This window comes from Protopterus annectens, chromosome 12.part0 (assembly GCF_019279795.1).
Source record: "Protopterus annectens isolate FY-2018-M chromosome 12.part0, PAN1.0, whole genome shotgun sequence".
Classification (NCBI taxonomy): domain Eukaryota; kingdom Metazoa; phylum Chordata; order Ceratodontiformes; family Protopteridae; genus Protopterus; species Protopterus annectens.
Genome location: NC_056746.1, coordinates 1,036,016,605 through 1,036,040,694, shown reverse-complemented (window position 1 = coordinate 1,036,040,694; position 24,090 = coordinate 1,036,016,605). Strand labels below are relative to the sequence as shown.

The 24,090-nt window shown below is 41.1% G+C and overlaps 1 protein-coding gene across 1 annotated transcript in view; it reads right to left on the bottom strand.

Moving 5' to 3' along the window:
• RTF2 (replication termination factor 2) overlaps nt 1-24,090 on the bottom strand; it is a 1,259,727-nt gene that overhangs the window by 981,585 nt on the left and 254,052 nt on the right. Inside the window, exon 4 of the mRNA XM_044088989.1 lies at nt 2,918-3,057. Coding sequence (XP_043944924.1) covers nt 2,918-3,057 — 140 coding nt within the window. The remainder of the gene's footprint in view (nt 1-2,917; nt 3,058-24,090) is intronic.

Genomic DNA, 24,090 nt, shown 5'->3' with positions numbered 1-24,090 from the left:
GGAGGATTGGGTCTTGGTTTTATTTGGGATCGCATGATCTATGCATTCCTGAAGGTGTTCATAGAATGTGTTTATAAAGGATTCTGCAGTCTGGGCCGTATTTTCCACAGGCCCGGGAGCTTTGAAGGATTCCACCTCGGTTTTGAGGAGTGTGAAATTTGCTTTAGAGAAGTTTTTCACTGTGGTTTTCTGGGCAGGGGGTGGGGTCGGGACGTGAATATCCAGTGAGATTAGTTTATGGTCTGATCTTACCAATGAGGGATACACTTCTGGTCTGGAGCATAGAGTCCCCATGTGACTGCAGATGTCTGGTAAGGTACATCCCAAAAGGGGCATTGTACTCAATTATGGGCCTGATGAGGGATGAGTAAAGAGGCACGATGACCTCCCCTGATCTAGATGTGAATTACCTTCAAGGCTCCTGGCTGCAAAACTATTGTAAACTCCTTAAGAGTTACAATGAGGGCTACCATTTTTTATAAGGTCACTATACCTCCTGGCCATGAAGAAAGCCTAGGGTCTTATACACTATAAATTCTGTGTCTCGAGCCTCCCAAGGCACATCCATGGCATCTGTGGTCAAGGTTTGGGTGTCTCGGACATTCTTCTAACACATCAGTACCTGCTAGGAGCACCACTTGAATGATTTCCTAATGGAGGAGGATTGGGGCAGTGTATTCTTCAAAAATGCAATTGCCGTTTCCCCACAGACTTTACAAGTACCACAGATTTTTTTTCATGAATGTATCCCGATTGTGGAAGTTACAGGGACAGAAGCAGGCATGTAGCACAGAACACTTGTAAAATACCTATGTTGACATTGAAGACATGACCAACGGACTCATGTCTATCAAGGCATCAAAGGAGTTTTTTTTTTCCTCGCTGGTCTAAGACTCAGCAAGGGGCAGGTTCAGAGGAAATCCCAGATTGTAAAGACAGTGGATACAGTAAGGTACACATTCCCTAACTGAGGTTACCTGAATAAGAAAGGCATGCAGATAGGAGCAAATATGAATCCCTTTGTTCCTGAGGTGGTGCACTCTGGTGTTAAGCATTCTTTAAATACCCTGGGCAAACTTATCATACCAAAGGGCAAGGACATGAACTGCAAATGCTTGTGCCCAACCCTGGTACGGTCTGTGGTATTTAAGTAGCTACTTGCATGTATGCATTCTTTCACCATTAAAGGCTGTGGCAGAAACAGTGGACTCAATCCTTGAAGTTTAAGTTCCTTGAACGTGTGCCTTATGTAAAACAACTTACTCCGTTCCTGAAGGGTAAATGTCTTTGTGGCCCAAGAATGAAGGAGGTGAGCCAAAACTGACCATGCCAATTCCTCCTGCAAGGGGGGGGGGGGGGGATAAAAGGTATTTCCACTGTGGAAGGAAAGTTCTGAACTCCAGTTGCATCCTGATGATATGATCCAAAACACCTCTGTTTATTACTTTGAAGTGGGGAAAGCCTCTTACTAAGATATAGATGGAGGTGAGGCAAGAAATGGGATGGGGGAGTACAGTAGCGTTATTGAGAGGAAACAGTACTGTCTGCTCCTACCCTGAGTACAGGAGAACAGTTTCACTTGCCACTGTTGTGTTACATGCATCTGCCTTTGCTACATACCCTGACAGGTATCTTTTTAAATGCCCTCCTTTGTTTGAATTGCTCTGTCTTGGACTGTCTTCTAGGAATAAGAAAAGTGTTGATAGATTCCATGTCTTTTTCTATCTAGTTTTGTTGCCATAATACCTCCCAAAAAAAGAGAAGTAAAAGGATTTTGTCGTTCATATCTAGGGGAGTCCAGCAAATAACTCTTGACATTATCTGGTCTCAATCAGACAAAACTGCTTATTACAGTACTTGTTGCTTCACCTCTTATGTAAGCATCAACACCATCATTCCCACTTTTTATGTTTTGGTGCTGCTTACAACTCATCCACATATGGGGAGCTGCTGCACTGCAAAAATACTTGTTTTGGGTATGCTCCCCCAAAGCACTGCTGTCAGTGTAACATCAAAAATATTTTTTGCTGTCAGTAGGTGCTTGTGCCCTCACTGTATCGATAAGAATCATGTTCAGACAATTATTACAGTTTTATAGGGTTGCCACCTTTTTAAACGCCCAAAGTGGGACATTTGTTGTAGAAATGTCAAATTTTGCAGGGCAAAACATACCCACGGCCAGTAAAAGGACATAAATTCACTTTTTTGCCAGAATAAAAGATTATTCTTGTAGGATTTGAGTTGCTTATTCTGTTTCTTATAATGTTTAGGTGTTTCAGATACAAACTAGGTGTAGATAAAATATAGGAAATAGTTTTGTCCTAAAATCTCAGGACAGTTGTCATTTTTTTCAATTTTCTTGCAGGACACAACTGCCCAAAGAGGGACTGTCCCTCGCAAAGTGGGACAGGTGGTAACCCTACATTTTTAACCCAAGATACCACCAAGGGACCCACCACTAAACCAAAACTTACTTATACTATTAGAGTAAGCCTGTAATATTTTTTTACAGATTAAACAATGCACTGCTGCAATGAATGCAAAATAGTTCAAGATATAACACCACAGAAAATCTAAGTGCAAAAATGGAAAAATTACATGACTTTGCCTAATCAAGGGAGAGTCTGAAACACTTCTGTAGTAATGTAGTCACTCGTGTGTTAAAGCAGCATAAAGTTTACATTTTTTACACACCAAGAAGGAAACTCATAACTGTCTAACTGTGGGACTTAAGAAATCTGTTAAAATTCAAACTGCACAATTTTTTATGTACATTTTTAACCATGTGCTGTAACTGTTTGCCATGTCAGTTCATTAACTGTCTGTGAGCTACTGTTATTCATAGTCTAGGAAGATGTGTATAACTTTTTACTTGCCAGCCTCATACTAGAGAGTTAAACTTAAGAGTTCAACTTACTTGTGCCTTCCATTCATTTCTACCCCAACAACAGGGCAAATAAAACGAGTGTAATGGAGATCATCATAACGGTCACCTTTTGTATCACCTTTGTCACCCTTCCAAGCTGGATTATCAGACAGATTCAGTTCTTTCACATCCTGCAAAATATAAACATTTGCACATCATCGTTAGCAGGAGGAGGATGTAATATGCTAGCTGTTAATGGAAAAAAAAGCAAGGTTCAGTTTAAGGAATGTTAACTGCTGAACAAAATAAAGAAGCAGTGCATTGATAGGCATGGTATGATTAATAAGTTTTATACACACTTGGGTGTAATATAGCACAGATAAAAAGGCTAATGGAGAACAACACTCTAAACAAAAAAACAAATTGTTCATTATATTTTGATTTTGTGTGTCATTCTAATATATCAGAATTACTTTAAAAAGCTATGAAACATTAATGAACTGTATTCTAGGACTTGATTCCTTCAGCCTCCATTTGCCTAGTACACAACTCTAAGCAAGTCACTTAACCAAACAGTGCTACCTGTCAGAGTGTGAAAAATGTTAATGTGGATAACTGCTCTACAACTGAGGTGAACAAAATAAAATTTATGTACTTAGCATAACGATAGAGCAGTGTGGTCTGCTTCTGTCCTTTCACAATCGATGGGTTACCAGATCCAACTGCGATTCTACTTTGGCCACTCTCAAACTTTGGGTCCAAAGCTCAGGCTCCTCCCGTTACCCATAATTCCCTTCCTAGTAGCAAGATAAATCAGATCAGGTTTGCCCATACCCTATAACAAATGCGTTACACTTTTACCACAGTAAAACTTCCAACAAAAAGACAAGAAGTCCTGAATATGCAGCTTGAAGACTACGTGACCAGGCCCTTGGACAATCAGTGCAGTCATTCAGAAACAATGATAAATGACATCTGGAAGGGAGAAAGAGGGATGGACGTGGAGGAATGACAGAAGCAGATAACACAGCATTATCATTATGTCATGTACACAAGTTTTGTATCCAATGTTCTCTCTTCTGTTCTTTCCTCAATGGATGGGAAAGAGTAGGGTTCCTTTCTGACAAGTTGTGTCTGAACAGAAGAACCAGACGTGGTGTCCTCTTTCCCCTTGTTGTTTGCTTTATATTTAGAGCCATTGGCAAAGAAAATAAGGGGCTCAGAAATTCAAGGTTATAACTGATATGGTAATCAAGAAAAGTTTCTTTATTTCCAGACATTATTATTTTGTACCTGAAAAACTAGAAAAGGACATCTCAGTGTTGTGGAACATCTTAAAGGACCGTCAAGTCTTTTTTGGATATAAAATTACTGAAGATAAAACAAAGGCTATAAAGCTATAAACTATGTGCCCATATATGAAGTACTCTAACAATACCCATATTTATGGGGAGACAATAACATTAAGTATTTAGAAGCATGGATTACAAAGGGTTCCGTTATGGCAGCCAAGGATATGTAGGATGAGACTAAAGAAAAGATAATACAAAAACTGAGAAACTGGAAGCTAGTATAAGGGTATGAACAGCAAGATACAAGCAGTGAAAGTTTTTTAGTCCCTTTAGTTTTATACGCAGGTCAGGCATATTTTTTCATCAACCAAAGAAGTTGTGGACTGTAATTAGAAGGATTTCATTTGGGAGGGGAAAAGGTCAAGGGTCTTATGGGATAAACTGTTCTTTCCAAAAGAACAAGGTGGACTAGGACTACATGATTCGAAGGGATATTTTAGAGTTATACCGTTAAGGCTCACATACATAAAACGAGCAGAAAATTGTAATTCTAAGTGGAAAGGGATGATGATGAAGCACGGTCGAAATTCAAGAAACAAGGATAGAGTAGGATTTTGGATGTACATCCTTAAGGAGAATAAAAGCAGCCAGACATAATATTACATTCATAAAGTAACAAAGTATTCTACGAACTAAACCACCAAAGAGGCAAAAGAGTGCTGGAATTTACTGCAGAAAAATGGTAAAGGAACAAAGGAACTGGGAGAAAATAACTAGAGAGGGAAAGTTAACAGAATGGGAAGAAGCCAAGAAGACATTTGAACTGCAGGGTAGAGATTGGTATCGGAGTACAGGCAAAGAGAAAGGGCTAGTGGAATCCTAAGTGAAAAACCTGCTCTGGCAGGGTTTTTAATTGAATCTAGAACAGTAGGCATGTAAAATACTGCACAATAACTATGTGAATCGATCATAGATTAGAAAAGATTAGGAAGACATAGAAAAGCAATTCACAAGGAAACAATGGATGGCATACGTATGGCTCCCAAATATACAGCAAAGTGTAGAAGATTTAGGATTTTTGTTTTTAAAAGTGCTTGCATAGATATTTTTATACCCCAAACAGACTCCACAGAATGTTTCCTCAGGTAGATGACAAGAAAGAGGTAACTGGGAACATAGGCTTCATTATATTTTTTATTATATTTGATTTCAAATCAACCATGCCTGTAGGTTCAAAAGTGGAGGTCTTGTGAAACCATGAGGAAGATGGTAATACCCCAAGGAGGGAGAGGATCTCTAAGGGGAGGTAGTAGCAGGAAGGCACCTTTAAGAAAGACTTGGGCAGTTTCAAGGAAGCGATGCGGGATTTGTTTTTTTTCACTAGAAAAACTGGAGATTGCTGCCAACTGCACTTTTATAGCAGAATAATTAGAACCACTATGCAAAAGGCAAGCCAAAAGTCTAAGATAGCCAGGAGAGGACCTGAAAGGGGGGGGGGGTCTATATTCCTACTGGAAGCCCAAACTGAAAATATTTTTTCATTTGCTTTTGTAAACCCTTCCTAGTTGAAGGCTTCTGTGAGGAAGTCAGAATGTGAACCATTTGGTATGCAAGCCTGGACTGTCTAAATATCACTGGAACTGGAAAAAACATGCAGTCAACTTAATGGCTTTGATGTCTGGCGATGCTTCCCAGAAGGGTGAGCAAGAGGAGATCTGGTGCAGGATCCAGCACCTACAGAGGGTGAATTAGATGAGATCAGAGGAGGGTGAGCAAGAGGAGATCTGGTGCAGGATCCAGCACCTACAGAGGGTGAATTAGATGAGATCAGAGGAAGGGAAACTGCACCTGTTGAGGCCAGAAAGGAGCAATGAGGATCTCTGCAGCCTAGTGCCACACTGCTTTCTTCAGAAATTTTGGAATGAGAGGAGTGAGCTGATAGGCATAAATGAGATCAGGGAGCCACATATTGTGGATCAGAGCATCCCTCAGGGACTCTTCCCCCTACCTTGAGAAATTAGGGCAAAGAAGCAGCTGAATTTTGCATTGACAAGAGAAAAAATAGGTCGTAGCATGGTCAGCTCCAGAGGCTGAAAATCTGATCTGCCATTACTATGACTGAAAAGCCGTTCTTCATCAGAAAGTTGTGAGAAGACATCAACCACTACTAAACCCTCATGACCTCTTGACACAAAGGGTAAGAGCATGTTCTCTCTCATTTGATGATGTACCAGGCCACCACCACATTGTCTATCTGGATGTAGATCACACCTCTGGGGAGAGAGTCCTGAAAGGCCTGCAACACTAGGAGGACTGCCATCATTTTCAGGATACTGATGTGAAGACTGGCCTCTGCAGGGGATCACATACATTGGACAGTCATTCCCATAAAATGGCCTACCCCCTGCTGAGTTCAGAAGCATCTCTGATCACTGTGGCCTAGAGAGAAGGGAGAACATAAGACTGATCTTGAGGTACAATTGGAGAATCTAGGCACTACTGAATACAAGTTTTGCAAACTTTCATGAGACACTGTGTAAAAGTCTAGAGTTGACATCTCACTGCTAGGGTCCACTGTAGCACCCTCATATAAATCCTGGCCAAACAGACTAAAGTAATGGTGGCTACCACTTAGTCAAGAAGACATCAAATGAATCTTGCTGGTGGCTTCTGGCAGTAGAGGACAGCTACTGCCTGCTGCTTAAGAATGAGATTCATGGATTCTAGTAGTCTGGCTATCTGTAACTTGGTATCCAGATGGGCTCCAATAAATTCTATAATTTGAACTGGTTAAAGCTTGGACATGGCGATGCTGGCAGTTGCTGCTAGCTGTGAGCAAAGGCGGAGCAATGAGTCCCTGGCTTGAAGAAGGAGATTCCTAGTGAAGGCATTTAGGAGCCAGTCGTTCAGATATGGGAGGACTTGGAAACCCTGTAGTCTAAGATGAGCTGCAACTACTGCCATGCACCTGGTGAACACCTGGGGTGCTGTGGTGAGATCAAAGGGTAGGGCTCTGAACTGGAAGTGACCAACTCCCAGATGAAGTGGTGAAACCTTCTGTAGCATCTGTCCATCTTTATGTGGTAGTCTGCATTCTGGATGTCTGTCAAGCACATCCAATTGTTCTTCTCCAACAATAGTATAATGGACTGTACTGTGGCCATAAATTTGTCCGCGTAGTGTACTGGTTCAAGTGACTGAGATAAAGAATGAGCACAAGATCCCTGTTCTTCTTTGGCACCAAAAAGAACCTTGAGTAAACTCTGTATCTGTCCTGGTCTGGTGGAACTTCTGGATGTCTTGCTTGTCTAGCAGCTTTTTTATTTCTAGTGCTCGGTCTTCTACAGTGCACATCGGGAAGTTTTCTTGATCATGGGAGTTGATAAAGAAAGGGATTCATATAGCCTCTAATTATGACCCCCTGCACTTTTTTAATTTCTCCTAGTCTTTTGGGTTTCTAATACCATGGCAGGAATGGACCCCATTCCTAAGTCAAAGTACGATTAAAGTTCATGAAGTCAGTATTGTTTCACGCTGATGTTAGCCAAAAGTGCTCTTCGCAGCACTCGCAATGTGCCCAGTAATGACTCCTTCTGCAATTCGTATGGTGTTATATGAACTGGTAATACATCCAACTATGACTGTAAATTCTTTTTTATAAGTCCAGTTGCTCCTACTACTATTGGAACTGTCTGGGTATCTTTTTTCCATATGGCTCTTGTTTCTGCCTGCAGATCAAGGTATTTTATGACTGTGTGTCTCTGTACGCAAGACACTGTAGTCACTAGGTGTGGTGATTTCAGTGATCAATGCTACTTTTGTTTTCTTTTCTTGGACCACTATATCCGGTTTTCTAGCATCTATCTTTTGAACTGTTGGTATTAGGTGATCCCATGGGATATAAACTTCATTTTCTATGATTCTTTGTGGCTCATGTTTCCAGTGTTTTTCAGCCACTTCAATACCATAATGTTTGCACAATCTGCAGTGTAACAGTCTTGCCACATTATTATACCTTTCAGTATACTGTCCCTCTGCCATTAGTGTGTCGCAACAAGGTGTGTGACAGTTTCCAATTCGGTTTTACAAAACCTACATGTCTGTTCCTCCCACATGTTCAATGGACTATGTAAATCAGTGTGTACATAGCCCACTATCTTGGGCTGCCAATATTAACCTTTCATTTCTTGATGTGAATTCATCTCTCCTTAACCATTCCTGTGTTCGTTCTTGATCAACATGAGGCTCTTCCAGAAGTTTTCTATACTTGCAGCTATATTTATGTTTTTGCTACATTTCTTGCCTTCTCATCTGGTCCTTCACCTTATATTCTTTCTTTTGTTTTTTTAGCACATTCAGTTGCTGCCTGGTTTTTATCTACTTCTGGTTCGATTTCCATTCCTGCTTGATGTCGATATGCTTCTGCTAAATTAAGCAGAGATGTCATCTTAGATTTATTCTCTTCATTTTTCAAAACTTTCACTACATTTGGATCCTGTGAGGTCTGCAGATGTGTGTGGAGTCCCACGATTGTAGATCTATACATGTAGTCAATTTCAAGGAGGCCCATCCCTCCTTCGGAATGGGGAATACATAATCTTGGTATACACTGATTTTTATAAATAATTTGGTGAGCATGAAGCATCCATCTGCACCAATGTATCTCAGATGATGTACATCCAGGCCATGGTGTGCTGGGAAAAGCACCCGCCCACTGCCTCCTGACTGCGGCAGTCAGGCAACTGTTCAGGCACACTGAAAAACGGCCATCAGAGAAAACAACCTGAAATCTGTGATGATGTAATTCCTCTCTGCCACAGGGGCAATGTCCACTATGACTGTTCCCCTTTCTACCTCGGGGGGGGGGGGGGGGGGGCTTATCAACAAAGTGTCTGGTGCAAAGCCTTGAGATTTAAACGATAGTTTCTTCCCTCCCTCCCCTCTAGTTTCTTAAGGAGGTCATCTGGGGTGTGTGGGGGGGGGGTAGAAAAATGTATTCCAACAGCAAACGAGGTTTTGTTCTCCTGCTTGCTTTTGGAGGGCATCTCTTTAGCCTTGATCCAAAAGGGTGGATTCATCATACAGAACATTTTAAAGGACGTTTTGTAATATTCCGTGAAGTTGCAGAGATGCACACAGGCTTGCTTCTGACAGATATTTCAGTGCCTGTGGCTCTTAATATAGCATCAGCCTCATTTGATATAAGGCATATTTACACATTTAACAAGGACTGAAGGGTAGCCAACTGTGTATCAATAGCTTTCTTCTTCTCTGCCGACAAGGTCCTAAAAAGGGTTTTGGACAGTTCCTTAGTCAAGTACCTCTGAAAATGTGTTATGTGAGCCAGATAATTCAGCACCCTGACAGCAAAGGTTACAGATACATACACCCACTTATCAAACTTGTCCAACACCCTGGACACACTGCTTGGGGAATGAACAGATGAGCTCTCCTCAACAAGCTCCTTCCTGGTGGCCACAGACACCACCATGGTATCCACTGCAACATTCTTTCTTCAAAAGGGACCGTCTTTGGGGGACATTAATGTTCTGTCCAGCTTTCAGGGGATGGATTCAACTGCATCCGGTTCCTTTCATGCACACTTCAAAACCAGATTTGTCCATGGAAGGATTAACCAATAGATAGATGGGCAAGCCCCAAAAGCCTGAAGAAATACAGACTCCTCCTGAGAGGGGGCTTTGGTGGCCCTCTTGTGCCTGAGAAGTGTCAGAATGTCAACAAAGGAGAAATACTAAAGTGGAGAACTTCCAAGATGGCTGCATATTGAGTAACAGCTTAATTCTAGCTCTCCCAGTGTGAAAACAGAAACTTAGCACAGAAAGCCAGTGGACCTATACCTCTGGGTAAATTTCTGTAACTGGCTAGTAAGTGCACTGCCTGGATGCCAAGAAAAAAAGGAATACATAGGAAATGAAGGAAAATCAGCTAAAAAAGTGAGGAAAAAGCACTGACTGGGAAAACTATTGCAGCTGTTCAGCAAAAAGTAGTGCACGATTCAGACATGACTTCCAATAACGTAGAAGAAATTTTAAAACAACTGCATACAGTCCTGATTAAAATAAATGAAACACTGATGGAGTATATAAACTCAAACAAAAGCCGGGAAAAATGGAAGAAGCTTTAAACAAATATTCAGATGGGGTGATAAAACTGCAAAACTCAGAGGGCAAAATGAAGAAAAGGCTGGCTGAATTTGACAAGAGAGGTTTCAAAAAAAAAATAAATAGCAGCATGTAGTGAAAACCTGAGATTTTCTGCTGTACAGAGAAGCTGGAAGGAACAGACTGTATTAATTTTATAAAAGCGCAAATAAGCATCTGGGTTGGTATTCGACAGAAGGAGTTGTTAAGTGAAAGGACACATTGTGTGTATGCTCCAAACCTGGCTATGAAAAAGCAACCTAGATCTTCCACAGTAAAGATGTAATATTACCAGCAGAAGGAGTTGATTCTGAAAAAACTGTGGCAAAAGAACAAAGTACTAAATGTTGGAGAGAGCAGAGTATTTGTAGAGAATGACTATTCATTGTATAGAAGGCAGATGGAAAGTGAATTTAGTTCATTATTCAGAGAATGTAGAGAAGCAGGCATGAGATTCAAACTGCTGTAACCAGCTATCTTCAAAGTATTTTCCCTGGAGGGACAAAATCATTTTTGATTAAGTATATGCTAAGGAGAGAAGATAAAAGTTTGTCCAAAAAAAGTGAGTTGTAAAAATAGAGATTCTGCTTCTTTTTCTTCTAGTAATAAAGAACACAGAGACTGTGCCATTTTCCAATGTTTCAATGGAAAATGCTTGACAGAAGGAAAAAAAACCCCACAAGAATCAACTCAACTAGAAGAATCAAGAGTAGGTTGGAAATTAAGCAAAGACAGCATTTGGGAAATGAAGATGAAGAGGAATAGAATAGAACAGACGACTTGAAATTGACAAATGGGGATTATAAAGCAATAATTATACTTGTGAAGCATGACAGAACAAGCAAATCTGGAAAAATTTTACTTTTTTGGGCTTTGCTAAACTTGTAAGGGTCTGTAAAGCATATGCCATGTTTGGAAAAATACTTTGGGGAGGGGAATATAGTAGGGAGAAAGTTAACTGCAAGTAAAACAACATTTTTCTTAATGGTACTATTTCAATAGTGCATGATTTTCTTTGCATGCTAAAAAAACTAGAAAGCTTTACTTTATATTAGTATCCTCACTACACTTATAAACAGATGTTCCCATTTTCTTTTTGATTTTTTTTTTCCTTCTCCTTTCATTCTTTCACCGTTTCAGCTTTAAGAAATGCAGGCACTGCACTGTAAAAGAAAAAAAAAAGAAGCAGGAAAAATCTTGTTAAAAGAGCATGACAAAAGAAAAATTAGTGTGCTTTTTCTCATTCTTGCATAGGAGAATGACTGCATTAAGGCCCTTACCTTGATCTAGTATGTTTTAAGAAAAAGCAAGTAAATGAAAAAGAATATTCAATATTATGAGCCTTTTTCTAATAAATACATGTATGCTTAGCAATTCTGTATCTGATTTTCATGTATCTAGGAGGCAATCTGATAAAGAGAAATTGCTAGGAGATAATGCTCTCTGAAAGCAGTGTTTTCCCAGCTGAAAGAGCTATAAATATAAGACAAAAAGTAAAGTTGTGTACACTTACCATAAATGTAGATGTTCAAGTGTATTCACTGTTGCAGTCATCACATTTGGGTTATCTGGCTGCAGGTAGCCCTCAGCCGGCCTGAATACCAGAGTCTTCGGATTTCTGAATCGGATGCTGTATTTTCTTCCATGACGTCAGGTCGTCAGGGGTGTAAAACATGCAGACGAAGCATCAGTTTTTCTTGCCCAAGACGTCAGGTGCCCCCACAAGAGGGAGCAATTATATGGTATGGTACACCCCCATCAAAATGCAAATACACCAGAAAAAATTAAATATACCAAACAAGAAGGAAAGGTAGAGCCAAGAGAAGTCAGGGGGCTGGTGGGAGGGTAACCAGGACTGCAACAGTGAATACACACCAACATCTACATTTAAGGTAAGTGTACACAACTGCACTATGTTCTTCGTGTTCCACTGTTGCAGTCATCACATTTGGGTTGATTCCCAAAGCTAAGGAAGGGAGAAGGAAGTTAAAGAGCATTAGGGCCAGCTATTAAGCCCTGCAAGACTGCAGTGGCAAATCCAGCTCTGGATTTAGAAAAGACAAGGCATGTGGTAATGCTTGGTGAAGGTATGTACAGAGTTCCAGGTAGCAGCTTCTAGGATGTCCCTGGTAGGGACTCCTCTGAGAAAAGCCACAGAGGTAGATGCAGCCCTGGTGAAATGTGATCTTATCCCCTGTGGGGTAGGTTTTCCATGGTGCTTGTAGCAGAAATGAATTCAATGGGCTATCCATTTGGAGATGGTTTGCTTTGAAATGGCCTTCTGCTCTGCCCCTGCAGCAAAGCCAACTAGCAGCTGTTCAGATTTTCTGAGAGGCTTAGTCCTGTCCAAGTAAAATCTAAGTTGTCTGTGCATGTCCAGAGAGTGCAATATTCGTTCACCTTTGTTTTGTGGATTAGGGATAAAAGTAGGCAAATGAATGGACAGAGTTAGAGCCACACTAGACACCACCTTGGGCATAAAGAAAGGATTAGTCCTGAAGGAAACCCTGTCTGCATGGAAGATAATGAAGGGTTCCACTGCCATGAGGGGGCCTGTAATTCAGACACTCTTCTTGCTGAAGTGATGGCTAGAAGGAAGGCTATTTTCCAAGAAAGGAATTTCAACTCTGCTGTTGCAGCTGGCTCAAAGGAGGGAAGAATGAGCTTTTCCAATACAAAGTTAAGGTCCCAGGCTGAAGTGGGAGCTCTCCTGGGGGGGTCTTAAATTTTTGGCCCCTCTAAGGAATTGTTTTAGCAAGGGGTGAGAGAAGAGGGTTGGCTCAGTATTATAATGTGCTGAAATGGCAGAGGTATGAATTTTAATTGACGAGAAGGATAGGCCCTTGTGGAGCATTTCTGTTAACTACTGTAGAATATGAGGTATGCTGGGCACCGTTGTGCACATTCCCTGATCCTGGCTCCAGGAACAGTATCTTTTCCACTTTTCAGCACAGGAATTACTAGTACTAGGCCTCTTTCCTCCCAGAATGACATTCGCACCTGCTTACTAAGGGATGCTAGAGAAGAGCTCAAGGAATTAGCCAGGCTGCACGGTTCAGGGTTTGAAGCTGAGGGTGCAGAATCCGGCCTGCCTGCTGGGACAGCAGGGAAGGAGTCTGAGGCAGGTGCCATGGTTGCAGCAGTGTCATACTGTGCAAGAGGGGGTACCAGTGCTAGCTTGGCCAGTCTGGTGCAATCAGTATTGTCCTTGGCTTGTCCCGTTTGATCTTTAGTAGAACCTTCGAGAGGAGAGGCAGAGGGGGGAAAGGCATAAACCGAGAGGCTTTCCCAGGTAAAGGATAAGACATCCACTTTCCAAGCTTGACTGTGGGGAGTTCTTGTGCAGAATTTGTTCAACTGATAGTTCTGAGGGGAGGCAAACAGGTCTACCTCTGGAGTCCCCCATTTGTTCCTCAAGAGGTTGAATATTTTGGTTTCTAGTTTCCATTCATGTGGGTCCATGAGATTTCTGTTTAAGTCGTCTGCCAGTGAATTTAATTTGTCTGGCAGGAATTGAGCTTGTAGGTGTACTTTGCAGCTCAAGCCTGTGTTCCACAGAGCCATGGCTAGTTTGCAGAGAGGGTATGAGTGGGTTCCCCCCTGCTTGTTTATGTACCACATAACTGTGGTGTTGTCTATCTTTACAAATAGTTGTACTGGAAGAATACAGTCTTTGAAGGCTGTCAGAGCATTCTGTACAGCTAACATTTCTTTTTGATTGATATGCAGGTGCACCTGTCTCGGGTTCCATTTGCCCAGAATGCACTGCGCTGCCATGTGAGCCCCCCATGCATAGTCTGATGCGTCTATTGTTAGAGTTTGGGCGGCAGGGGGTAGAGTGAAAGGGAGTCCCTTGTTCTGGTAGCAGGCCTCTGCCCACCAAAGGAACTCTGTTCTCAGACAAGGAATAACAGGAATCATTGTTTCCAGGTTATGAGAATGTTGACACCATAGGCTTTTTAGACACCATTGGAGTTTCCTCATATGTAGTCTTGCATATGGACTTAGTAGAATGCAAGAGGCCATGAACCCCAGGGCTTGCAGTATTTTCCTTGGAGACGGCTGGGGTTTTGTGGCCAATAGTTTGAAGTAGGTTGTCAAATAAACTTGTTTCTCCACAGTGAGGAATGGCATCTGGGAAGTTGTATTCAAGCTTGCTCCCTGGAATACAATCTGTTGGCAGGGTACTACGTGAGATTTCTTTTCTTTGATGGTGTACCCCTCAGAGGTTAGAAGTTTATTTACGAATGCCAGGTGTTGTAATAGCAAGTCCTGGCTTTCTGCCTGAATCAAACAATCGTCCAAGTATGAGTAAATTTGAATATTTCTCTGCCTGCAAAATGCAATGGCTGGAGCTAGACACTGTGAATACCCAGGGCACAGTAGATAAGCCAAAGGGAAGTGCAGAGAACTGATAGTGCATGGAGCCTGCCCTGAAGTGCAGGTATTTCCTGCAAGATTCCCTTATTGGGATGTGCAGGTAAGCTTCCTTTAAGTCTAGGGTTGCCACCCAGGCATCCTTGGCTAACACAGGAAGAAGCTGTTGAAGAGTTAGCATTTTGAATTTTGGAACTACCAGAAAGGTGTTGAGAATAGAGAGGTCCAGGATAGGACGCCAGGAGTTGTCTTTTCTGGGTACCAGAAAAAGTCTTGAATAAAAACCTTGTCCCCTTTGATCTGCTGGGACAGGTTGAATAGCCCTGATACTGAACAGAGACAACCTGCTGTTGAGCCTCTACCCATTGATTTGGGGGTAGGTCTTGCCAACCATTTGGGGTTGGTAGTGTGTGGAAGTGGAATCTGTATCCTTGGGAGACTACATTCAAAACCCATTTGTCCTGGGTAATGAGTTCCCAGTTTTTTGCATGCAGGGCAAGCTTTCCTTCTAAGGGAGCAGGTAGTTGAGCAGGGCTTGGAAGGGTTAAGGTTAAGTCATTGTGCCATTTTTCCATAGGGGGGTTGCTTACTACTCCCTGCTTTGAAAGTGGGAGCCCCCCCACTGCTTGGGTCTGTGTGTAGCCTGAGGCTGTAGTCTGGGTGGTCTGCTGTTACTGGGTTTGGACTGAGAAGGCCTGGAAGGGACTGGAAAGGACCAGTTCTTTGAAGGCCAATGCCTAGTGAATCTGGGATCCTGTACTTGTAGGAAGTCTTTTAACAGTTTGCATAAATTTAGCTTTTTCCTCCATTCTTTTGAGGACGACTTCTGCTTTGTTGCCAAAAAGGCGGTCTTGGTTTAAGGGAGCATCAAGTAATTTAACAACATGATCTGGCAAGTTTTGTTCCTTAAGCCAAGCATGCCTTAAGTACAGACCCAGTGACAGCAGCCCTGCAAGATGCTTCTAACGTGTCAAACCCACATTGCAAAATATGTTTACCAAACTTGTTCTGCAGAATGCATTAAATCTTGCAATTATTTGTGTTCAGCACAGTCAGGAATCAACATAATTTTCTGTTTAAGTAGTCCCATAATATGCTGCTGATACTTTAACATATGAAACTGGCAATTTAAAGCCATAATGGCTAAAGTAGCAGAAGTATATACCTTCTTACCCCATCTGTCTAAGGCTCTAGAATCTCTATCAGAAGGGAATGGATTTTTGGCAGCAGTAGCCTTAATGCCTTTTGGTCCTTGGAAAATGGTCTCTGGATCCACAGAAATATTCTTGAAGAGGAACTTGAGAGTCAGGTACTCTGTAGTACCGGTTAGGTTTTCTGGGAGCTGGAGGTAAAGTGTCTGGGATAAGCCTAGATTCCAAGAAAGCATCATCTACAATGTCCAGAATAGGAGGGATAGCTAAAGACCTGCATTGAGGCAGGAGTAAGAATTCCCTAAGTCTCTTTTTGGACTCAGAGTAATCCTGTCTTTCCTAGCAGAAATGCTCCCTAAGAGTATGCAAGGTTTCACTGAAAGAAAGATCTTCTGGAGGGGAAGCAGAGGGATGGATTTCCTCTGCATCAGAATCCTCATAAGTAGATAAGGGCAAATCCTGGTAATCAGAAGGAGCAGAAATATCAGATTCCTGATCAGAAGAATCAGAGAGAAAATCAGTTCTAGGTCTCTTAGAGGGGGAAGGCTGGCTTCCCCTAATTAAGGTAATAAGGTCTTCAGCCATTCTAAGCATTTGTTTTTGAGGCATATGGGCCTGAGCCTGCGGTTTGGTCGTCGGTTTTCTAAGTGTAGTGCAAATTTTTGGCCTGGATGAAAGCAATGGCGTCAGTTTAATATGAATGTCCATAGGCCTGAATATACCCTCAGAAGCTGGTGCCTGCACAGTGGCTCCAGACCCATCCAAGGTACAGACATCCGCAGGTTCCATAGTCGAAGAAGCATCTTGCGGCATACCGGACTCCGAATGGGTCTCAGTAGAGGCCTGTGAATCTGAAATAGCGGGCATTAGGAGCTGCGAAAGTGCCTCACTGAGTACCGGTTGACTGGTAACTAGCTTAACGGAAGCGTTGTTGGCAGTATTGGACTTATGCGGTCTGGCTCTGTCTTTATCCTTATGTTTTTTTGGAAGATCGGTAGTCGGATGGCTTAATGAAGCCATTTCGGAGTACACAGATCAAGTATGAAAGTAATTGGTTGCAAAAATAGCCTGACGACGAATAGTTCGAGCATTGAACAAGGCACAAAACCGAGAGGGAGGAACGTCGTGGTCTGGGCCTAAACAGGGGATGCAGTACGAATGAAAATTTCTATGAGGTATTTGCTTTCCATAGGCAAGACAACTGTTAACTTTTACTGACATCGGTTAGAGCAAGAAAAAGGATCCCCAATGGGTACTTATCTTTCTAGAAGATTTCAGGTCTGAAACTCGAAAACGAAAATTTCAGGAGACGGCCGACTGGCACTTGCGAACACCTACTGCTACAGGCACCGCACGGCAAGAAAGACTGATGTAATGGCGTCGGCTGCATGTTTTATACCTCTGACGACCTGACGTCATAGAAGAAGAGACAGCATCCGATGCAGAAATCTGAAGACTCTGGTATTCAGGCCGGCTGAGGGCTACCTGCAGACAGATAACACAAATGTGATGACTGCAACAGTGAAACACGAAGAACATCCAGAGAGCACTTACTAGAACCACAGACTGCGCGATGCATCTTAGCATGGATAACCTTTCTTTTAGGTTACTTCAAGCCTGTAATGTGGCAGTCAGTTTGGAACATCTGTTCCTATTAGGACGGTAAAACTTCCAACATTTGAAGATTTACATCATTTTGTGTATGATTATTAAGTTAACAAGTTTTACAGGGGTATTTGAGGTGTGTTTTTTTCCTTTGAGGGCTTTCAATAAAACAAATAATTTTGTAAGATGTGACAAAGGCTCAAATGGATATGACAAGAAAAAAACAGTATAAAAGATCAACCTGCCAAACAGTGTATGCATATAACACAAAAGCTGGAACTAGATATTTAACAAAAAAGCTCTTATACATAAAAGGTGAGAATAATTACAGAAATATGTAAATGGTCTCACAGATAAATACTAGAGAGAGAGTAGTGAACTATATTACAATATTACAAACAGCTATGCCACAGGAAACACACTTGGAAAGAACTGAACGTGTGAATTTGATAAATAAATGTTTTTGGGATGGTTATTCAGAATATCTGGAGCAAAGGGAAAAAAAAAGCAGTACTTACATGAATTGCAAGAAAAGCTCCAACAGTGGTTGAACAGAATAAAGATAATAATGGTAGATTTGTACTACTAAGGGGTCACTGGCAAGGGAGGAAGATTACACTGGCATGTATTTATATTCCACCTAAAACTGCTATAAAAGGAGCTTAAGAAAAATCTGGGAGAAATAATCCTCTTTCAACAAGCAATATTACTTATAGGTGGGGACTGGAATGTGATTTGCAACAATGAAGGTGATGTATCGGGGGGGCAGAGAAAGAAAAACATAACAAAGGAGGGTAGATTTTTGAAGAAATTTATAAAAATATTTGGCATGGAAGATGTGAATTCAGTACTACGTGTTCATAGTGAATTTACACATTATTCCCCAAGATACAAAAACTGAGCTACACTAAACAGAATTTACATTTCACAGGAACATGTGCATTTAATTGAAGGCCTTGACATGCACCCAATAACTATTTCAGATTATGCTCCAATAGTAACTAAAATAAAATCACAGGATAATGCAATAAAAATGAGATATTGGTACTTTCTCGCCTATCTGTTGAAAAGACAGGAATGTAAGGAATGGGTAGTGGAAATTATCCAGGAGCTATTGCAGAAAATAGTATTTTTTTCTGAAAATACAGTTAGTGAGTGGGACAAAATTAAAGTGCAGTTTAAAAATAGGGTGGAAATAAAAGAAAGGGAGATATGGTTAAGAAGCAACAAGAATTACTTAGAGGGACTAACAGATGTTAAAGTACTGCAAAATATAGAACAAGAGGAGGAACAACTGTAGAATGCTAAAAAGAAAATAAGGTACTACCTTGATAATATGCATGAGTTTATAAAGATTGCTATTAAGCAACTGTTCTTTGATAACTCTACAGCATGACTCAGACAACAGAGAGTAGAAAGGGCTGTCACCAAGTTTAGGAAGCCTATAAGATATAAGATAACAAGAGATCCTGTAGAAGTATTAGAAATATTTTGGACATTCTATGAAAGTCTGCGTAAAGCAGAGAAAAATGGAAATCAAGAAAAGGTCAGATGGAAATGTTTATGGAAAAATTAAATATGCCAAGGTTATAGGCAGATGAGGCTCAATTACTAACATTTAGGATAGGAGGGGATGAGATAAAAATGGTGATGTAGTATAACCAATCTACAGGGAAAGTCCCTAGGAATAGATAGTATTCCTGTGGAAGTTTGGAAGCTAGGAGGAAAAACTAAAAGATATGGAAGGTTTTCTTCAACAGTATTTTAAGAGGAGGAGAAGTACCACATCCTGGAAAAAAGCAGTGGTAGCTGTAACACCTAACGAGGGTAAAGATCCATCAGATCCAGCTTCATACATGCCCATTTCAATACTAAACCATAAATGTGAAGTGTTTATGTCTAAAATGGCTAAAAGAATGGCAAAAGTGAAGCCAAACTTGATAGATATGGATCAATGTGGTTTTCCGGAGGGAAAAAAACATTTCACAACATTAAAAGAACATTAATGATCCAGAGGGAAGCAGAATGTAAAAAAAATATCACTGTTGTTGGTGGGTCTTGATGCAGAGAAAGCATTTGACAGAGTAAGTCGGGCCTTTATGAGCACAGCAATGGAAGTATTTTTACTCCCTGATAAAATTATAACGCTGATTAGGAGGATATATGAGGGATCAGAGGCCAAAATTAAAGTGGTAGAGTTCTTCTCTGATAATTTCTGGTTGAGCAGATGACCCAGGCAACCAGGCAGGGGTATCAGCTTTCCCCTTTGCTACTTGCATTATATTCAGAACCACTGGCAAAGAAAATAAGGGACCCAGAAATTCAAGGATGTAAATGGTATGGTAGCCAAGAAAAGCTGACTTTATTTGCAGAGGATGTTATTTTATATATGATAAAACCAGAAAAGGACATTACCGTGTTGTGGAAAATTTTGAGACAGTTTCAAATCTTTTGAGGATACAAAATTAATATAGCTAGAGCAAAGGCAACAGCAGTAAATTATGTACCCAGACATTAATTGGTTCAGCAATATCCATACTTATGGGGACATGATCAAATGAAGTATTTAGGAGAATGTATTAAAATTATTCTGGTGTAGCAGCTAAGGATATGTGGGAAGAGAGTAAACAAAAGACACTACAAAAACTGAGAATCTGGATGCTCTGTTATATGGATATGGAAAGTAAGATACAGCCAGGTAAAATGTTTTAGTCCCCTTAGTCTTGTACACATTTTTATCAACCAGAAGAAAAGTTGTGGACAGCAACTAATAAAGGATTTTATCTGAGAGGGGAAGACAGCAAGAATCAAGTGGGATAAGCTGATTTTTCAATAGAAAAAGGCAGATTGGGTTTACCCAGTTTGAAAGGGGTATTTCACAGTTGCACATTTAAACCTCCTGTACAAGGAGAAACCTAGAATTCAAAGTGGAAAGGGATGATGATGATGAAACAGGGGGGAAGCTCAAGAAACAAGGACAGACTGGGATTTGGGATGCAGACCTTTAAGAAGAATAACAATAATCCTACAGATTATATTCATAAAGTAGCAGAAATTTTTCTAAGAACTACCAAATACAGGAATGGAGAAAGGAGATTCTAATTATAGGGATGACAGCAACTAAGGAAACAGACAATAGGTAAGAGGGGATGGAATTCATTGAAATAAACTGGCAAAAGAACCAATATACTGGGAGCAAATAATTAGAGGGGGAAAGGCAACAGAATGGGAAGATGCCAAGAATTTATTTGAAATGCAGGTTAGAGACTCCCTTCCTTATAAAGTACTGATGTCAGAGTATAGGCAAAGAGAAAAGAAATACGGGGGTCCTAAATATAACGCCAGCACTGGGAGAGTTTTTAGTGGTCTCTAGAACAGAAGCTACTGACAAAACAGGAATAATTAGTACAGCATACAAAATACTGCATGATAACTAAAAGAATCGGTCAGAGGAGGTTAGAAAGGATTGGGAAGAGAGACTGGATAGGCAATTCACAAAGAAACAACGGGGGAGGATATGTGTTTGTCTCCCAAATATGTAACAAAATCTAGAAGAGTTAGGATTTTTGCTTGGAAATGTTTACATAGATATTTTTATACCCCTAGTAGATGCCAGAGAATTTTTCCTCAGGTAGACAGCAAATTTTAAAGATGCAATGGGGAAGAAAGAGGTAATTGGGGACATATTTTTCTGGAAGTTTAATGAGTTGGCAGACATCAAACATTCCCTGCAGACTACTCTATCAGAGATATTGGGTGAGCAAACTGGTGTAATGAGGGAAATGATTCTTCTTAACTATGATACAAAATCGGAACTGCTTAGACATAGAAAGGCTTTGGTGGGTCTACCTATGGTGGCTGCCAAAAAAGCAATTACTAGAAAATGGAAATCAAAGTCTAAATCAATTTACTAGAAGTACTGAATATAGTAACAGAGACAAAGCAACTGGAATTAGGGTATTTAGAAGAGAGTATGAGCAAATTACATATGTAAAATGGGAAATGTGGAACAATACATACAGGGGAGGAATGAGATTTAAAAGAAGGCAGGATTTGGGAAATGTGGAACAATACATACAGGGGAGGAATGTGATTTAAAAGAAGGCAGGATTTGCATGAGATATGTAATGTTTGACTGACAATGACCAAGTAGATAAGTGATGTATAATGTTTGCAACTAAAATTGTGTCAAGTATGGCCTATGACATAAAATACTTGCAACTGGGACTATGTCAATATGGTTTGTTTTCATTTATATAAACATATAATTGCCTACGTCATAACTGGTAATATAATAAAAATGCTTCTTGTTTAAAAAAAAGGCATCCTCAAGGGGGAGATCTGGAGAATTCCACCCCTTCATCAAAATCAGTATCCTCTGTCAGACACACTTATGGGGAGTTTATGTGCCTCCTCTTGCAAGATGACTTCTGGTAACCTTCTCCAGTGAGGTGGTCTGAGGAGGAATACTGAAGCTGATGGGGAGTCTACAGTGTGAACTGTCTTAAGATTATGAGGGGCAGGCTGTCCTGATGTGACAGAATGTGGAGGACAAAGGCCCGAAGAGCTTCACTGGGGCAAGAGCATTTCTGAGCAGGGAAGAGAAGCCTGCTCTCTGGTCCAAGAGAACATTCTCTCGAAAGCCTCAAAAGACAAAGTTAAAATAGGCCTAGAGACCATCTGGTAGGATCCAAGGATCCAACATGGACTGGTCCCAGTGACCTGTCCGACTTGGCTCCAATGCGAGTGATGATCTATCCAACACTGATACACTGAGGGGGAGGGACAGCTTCAACAACTTTGGAATTAAGCCCAACCTAATTGCACCGATACAATAATCCCAAGATTCAACAAGATCCGAGGCACTTGGAGTTGATGAATCAGAGACTTGGTCGGAGTCAATGAAGGCCAAGCCTTCAGATCACATGCAAACCCCAGGGCAGTACTGAAATCCAGGAGTCCTGGGTCCAAAGGTCAGATTGGGAAAGAAACTACAATCTGATAAGGAGACCAAGTCAAAGCCTGAGAGTCTAACAGGGGTCTGAACATGGAAAACCTCCACCTGGAGTCAGATCCCTAAGAAATTCCTCCTCAATCTGTCAACATCTGCTTCATACAGGCTTCTGGAGGACCTCACTGATCTAGAGGATGAAGCTGTGGATGGGGGTCAGGACATCCTACGAAAGAATTTCTCTTGCAGGAAAGGGGAACACAAGTTGGGAGATGTGGGTTCTGGTGTGAACTGTGGCTCCTGGAGTGGAAGAGTGCAGGATCCAATTGTAACTGGCTTCAAAGAAGGAACAGGGTCCAAAGGTGCCGGGCCTTTGGAACTCGAATTTCTGTAGAATGTTGTTTAGGCTCCTTATGCCTCTCCTTATCCTTATTTTCAGAGCTCTTCTCTCCCCTGCTGTTATCAGCTACTCTCTTTGTAGTGGGGGGAATATACAAGAACTTCTCCTGGTGTTTCATAAAGAACCTCTATTACTAGCTTGTTTCTTCTCTCACTTACTACTCATACACAGTTACTGACATTATCCCTGCCATTAAACTCCAACGCTGCTTACCTTCATTACTTACTTTTTTCCCCAGCTCTTACCTCCTAGGTAGGGCTCTAGGATCAGGTTTCACTACCATACCCCCACTGAATATCCTCCCTCCTCCCCTTCCCCAGGAAGGCTATATTAGATGCATTTAAACTGTGGCGCCATTTTGTAAAACAGTCCAGGGTCTGCTGCTTCAACTGCCTCTACCCACCAGGTCCCCTGAGAAGTGTGCACGCATGCTGGTATTTTTCAGTCTTTGTATATGCTTAGTTTTTGTTTGATAGTACTGCTTCTGTGTTATTGATGCAATTTTACTGTGCACTATTTTAACCTTTGCTTCTAAATGTGAGCATTGTGTTGAATGTATTTAGCATAGCATGCAGGTATTTTTCTGATTTATATTTGCTTAGTTTTTGTTTGAAAGTACTGCTTCAGTTATTGCTGCAGTTTTACTGTGTACTGTTTTAGCCACTGTCTCTGAATGTATTTACACGCATGTAGAGTGCATTTATTGGATTACTGTAACTGTTTTGTAGAACCTATGGTCAATCATTGGGACATATGTTACCCTGTACACCCCCCCCATGCTTGCTAACATTATGATGTAATTTCAACATATATTGCATTTACTAAGGCAATGCTAACTCTGCAAACTATTCAGCATTTCCCACTGTGACTACTGGTATTTACTGAACAAACTGCCTGAATATTTGTTGTTATCCTGTAGGTTGTGCCTGGCCGCAAGTGTGAATTAATGTTTGCTCATTTACCTGGCATGTACCTTACCTCATAATACTATAGTACATCCTTACCTTCCACATTCTCCATTCACATGCACCCACAGCTTTCCTCAAGACAATACTTTGCTCATATTAATTTTTTACTGTTGTCTACCTACGCTGTCCGGTTCGATTCTCAGCTAGAGTGTCTTCTGTGTGGAGACATGCGTGAATGGGCGTACCTTCCTTAAAGGTTGTGCGTCAGGCCCGACAAGCCGGTACATAAAAATTAACTGCCAATCATTAGCAGACTGGAGTTCTGCTGTGGCGACCCCTAACCAGGAAAAGCCGAAAGACACAAACTGTTGTCTACCTA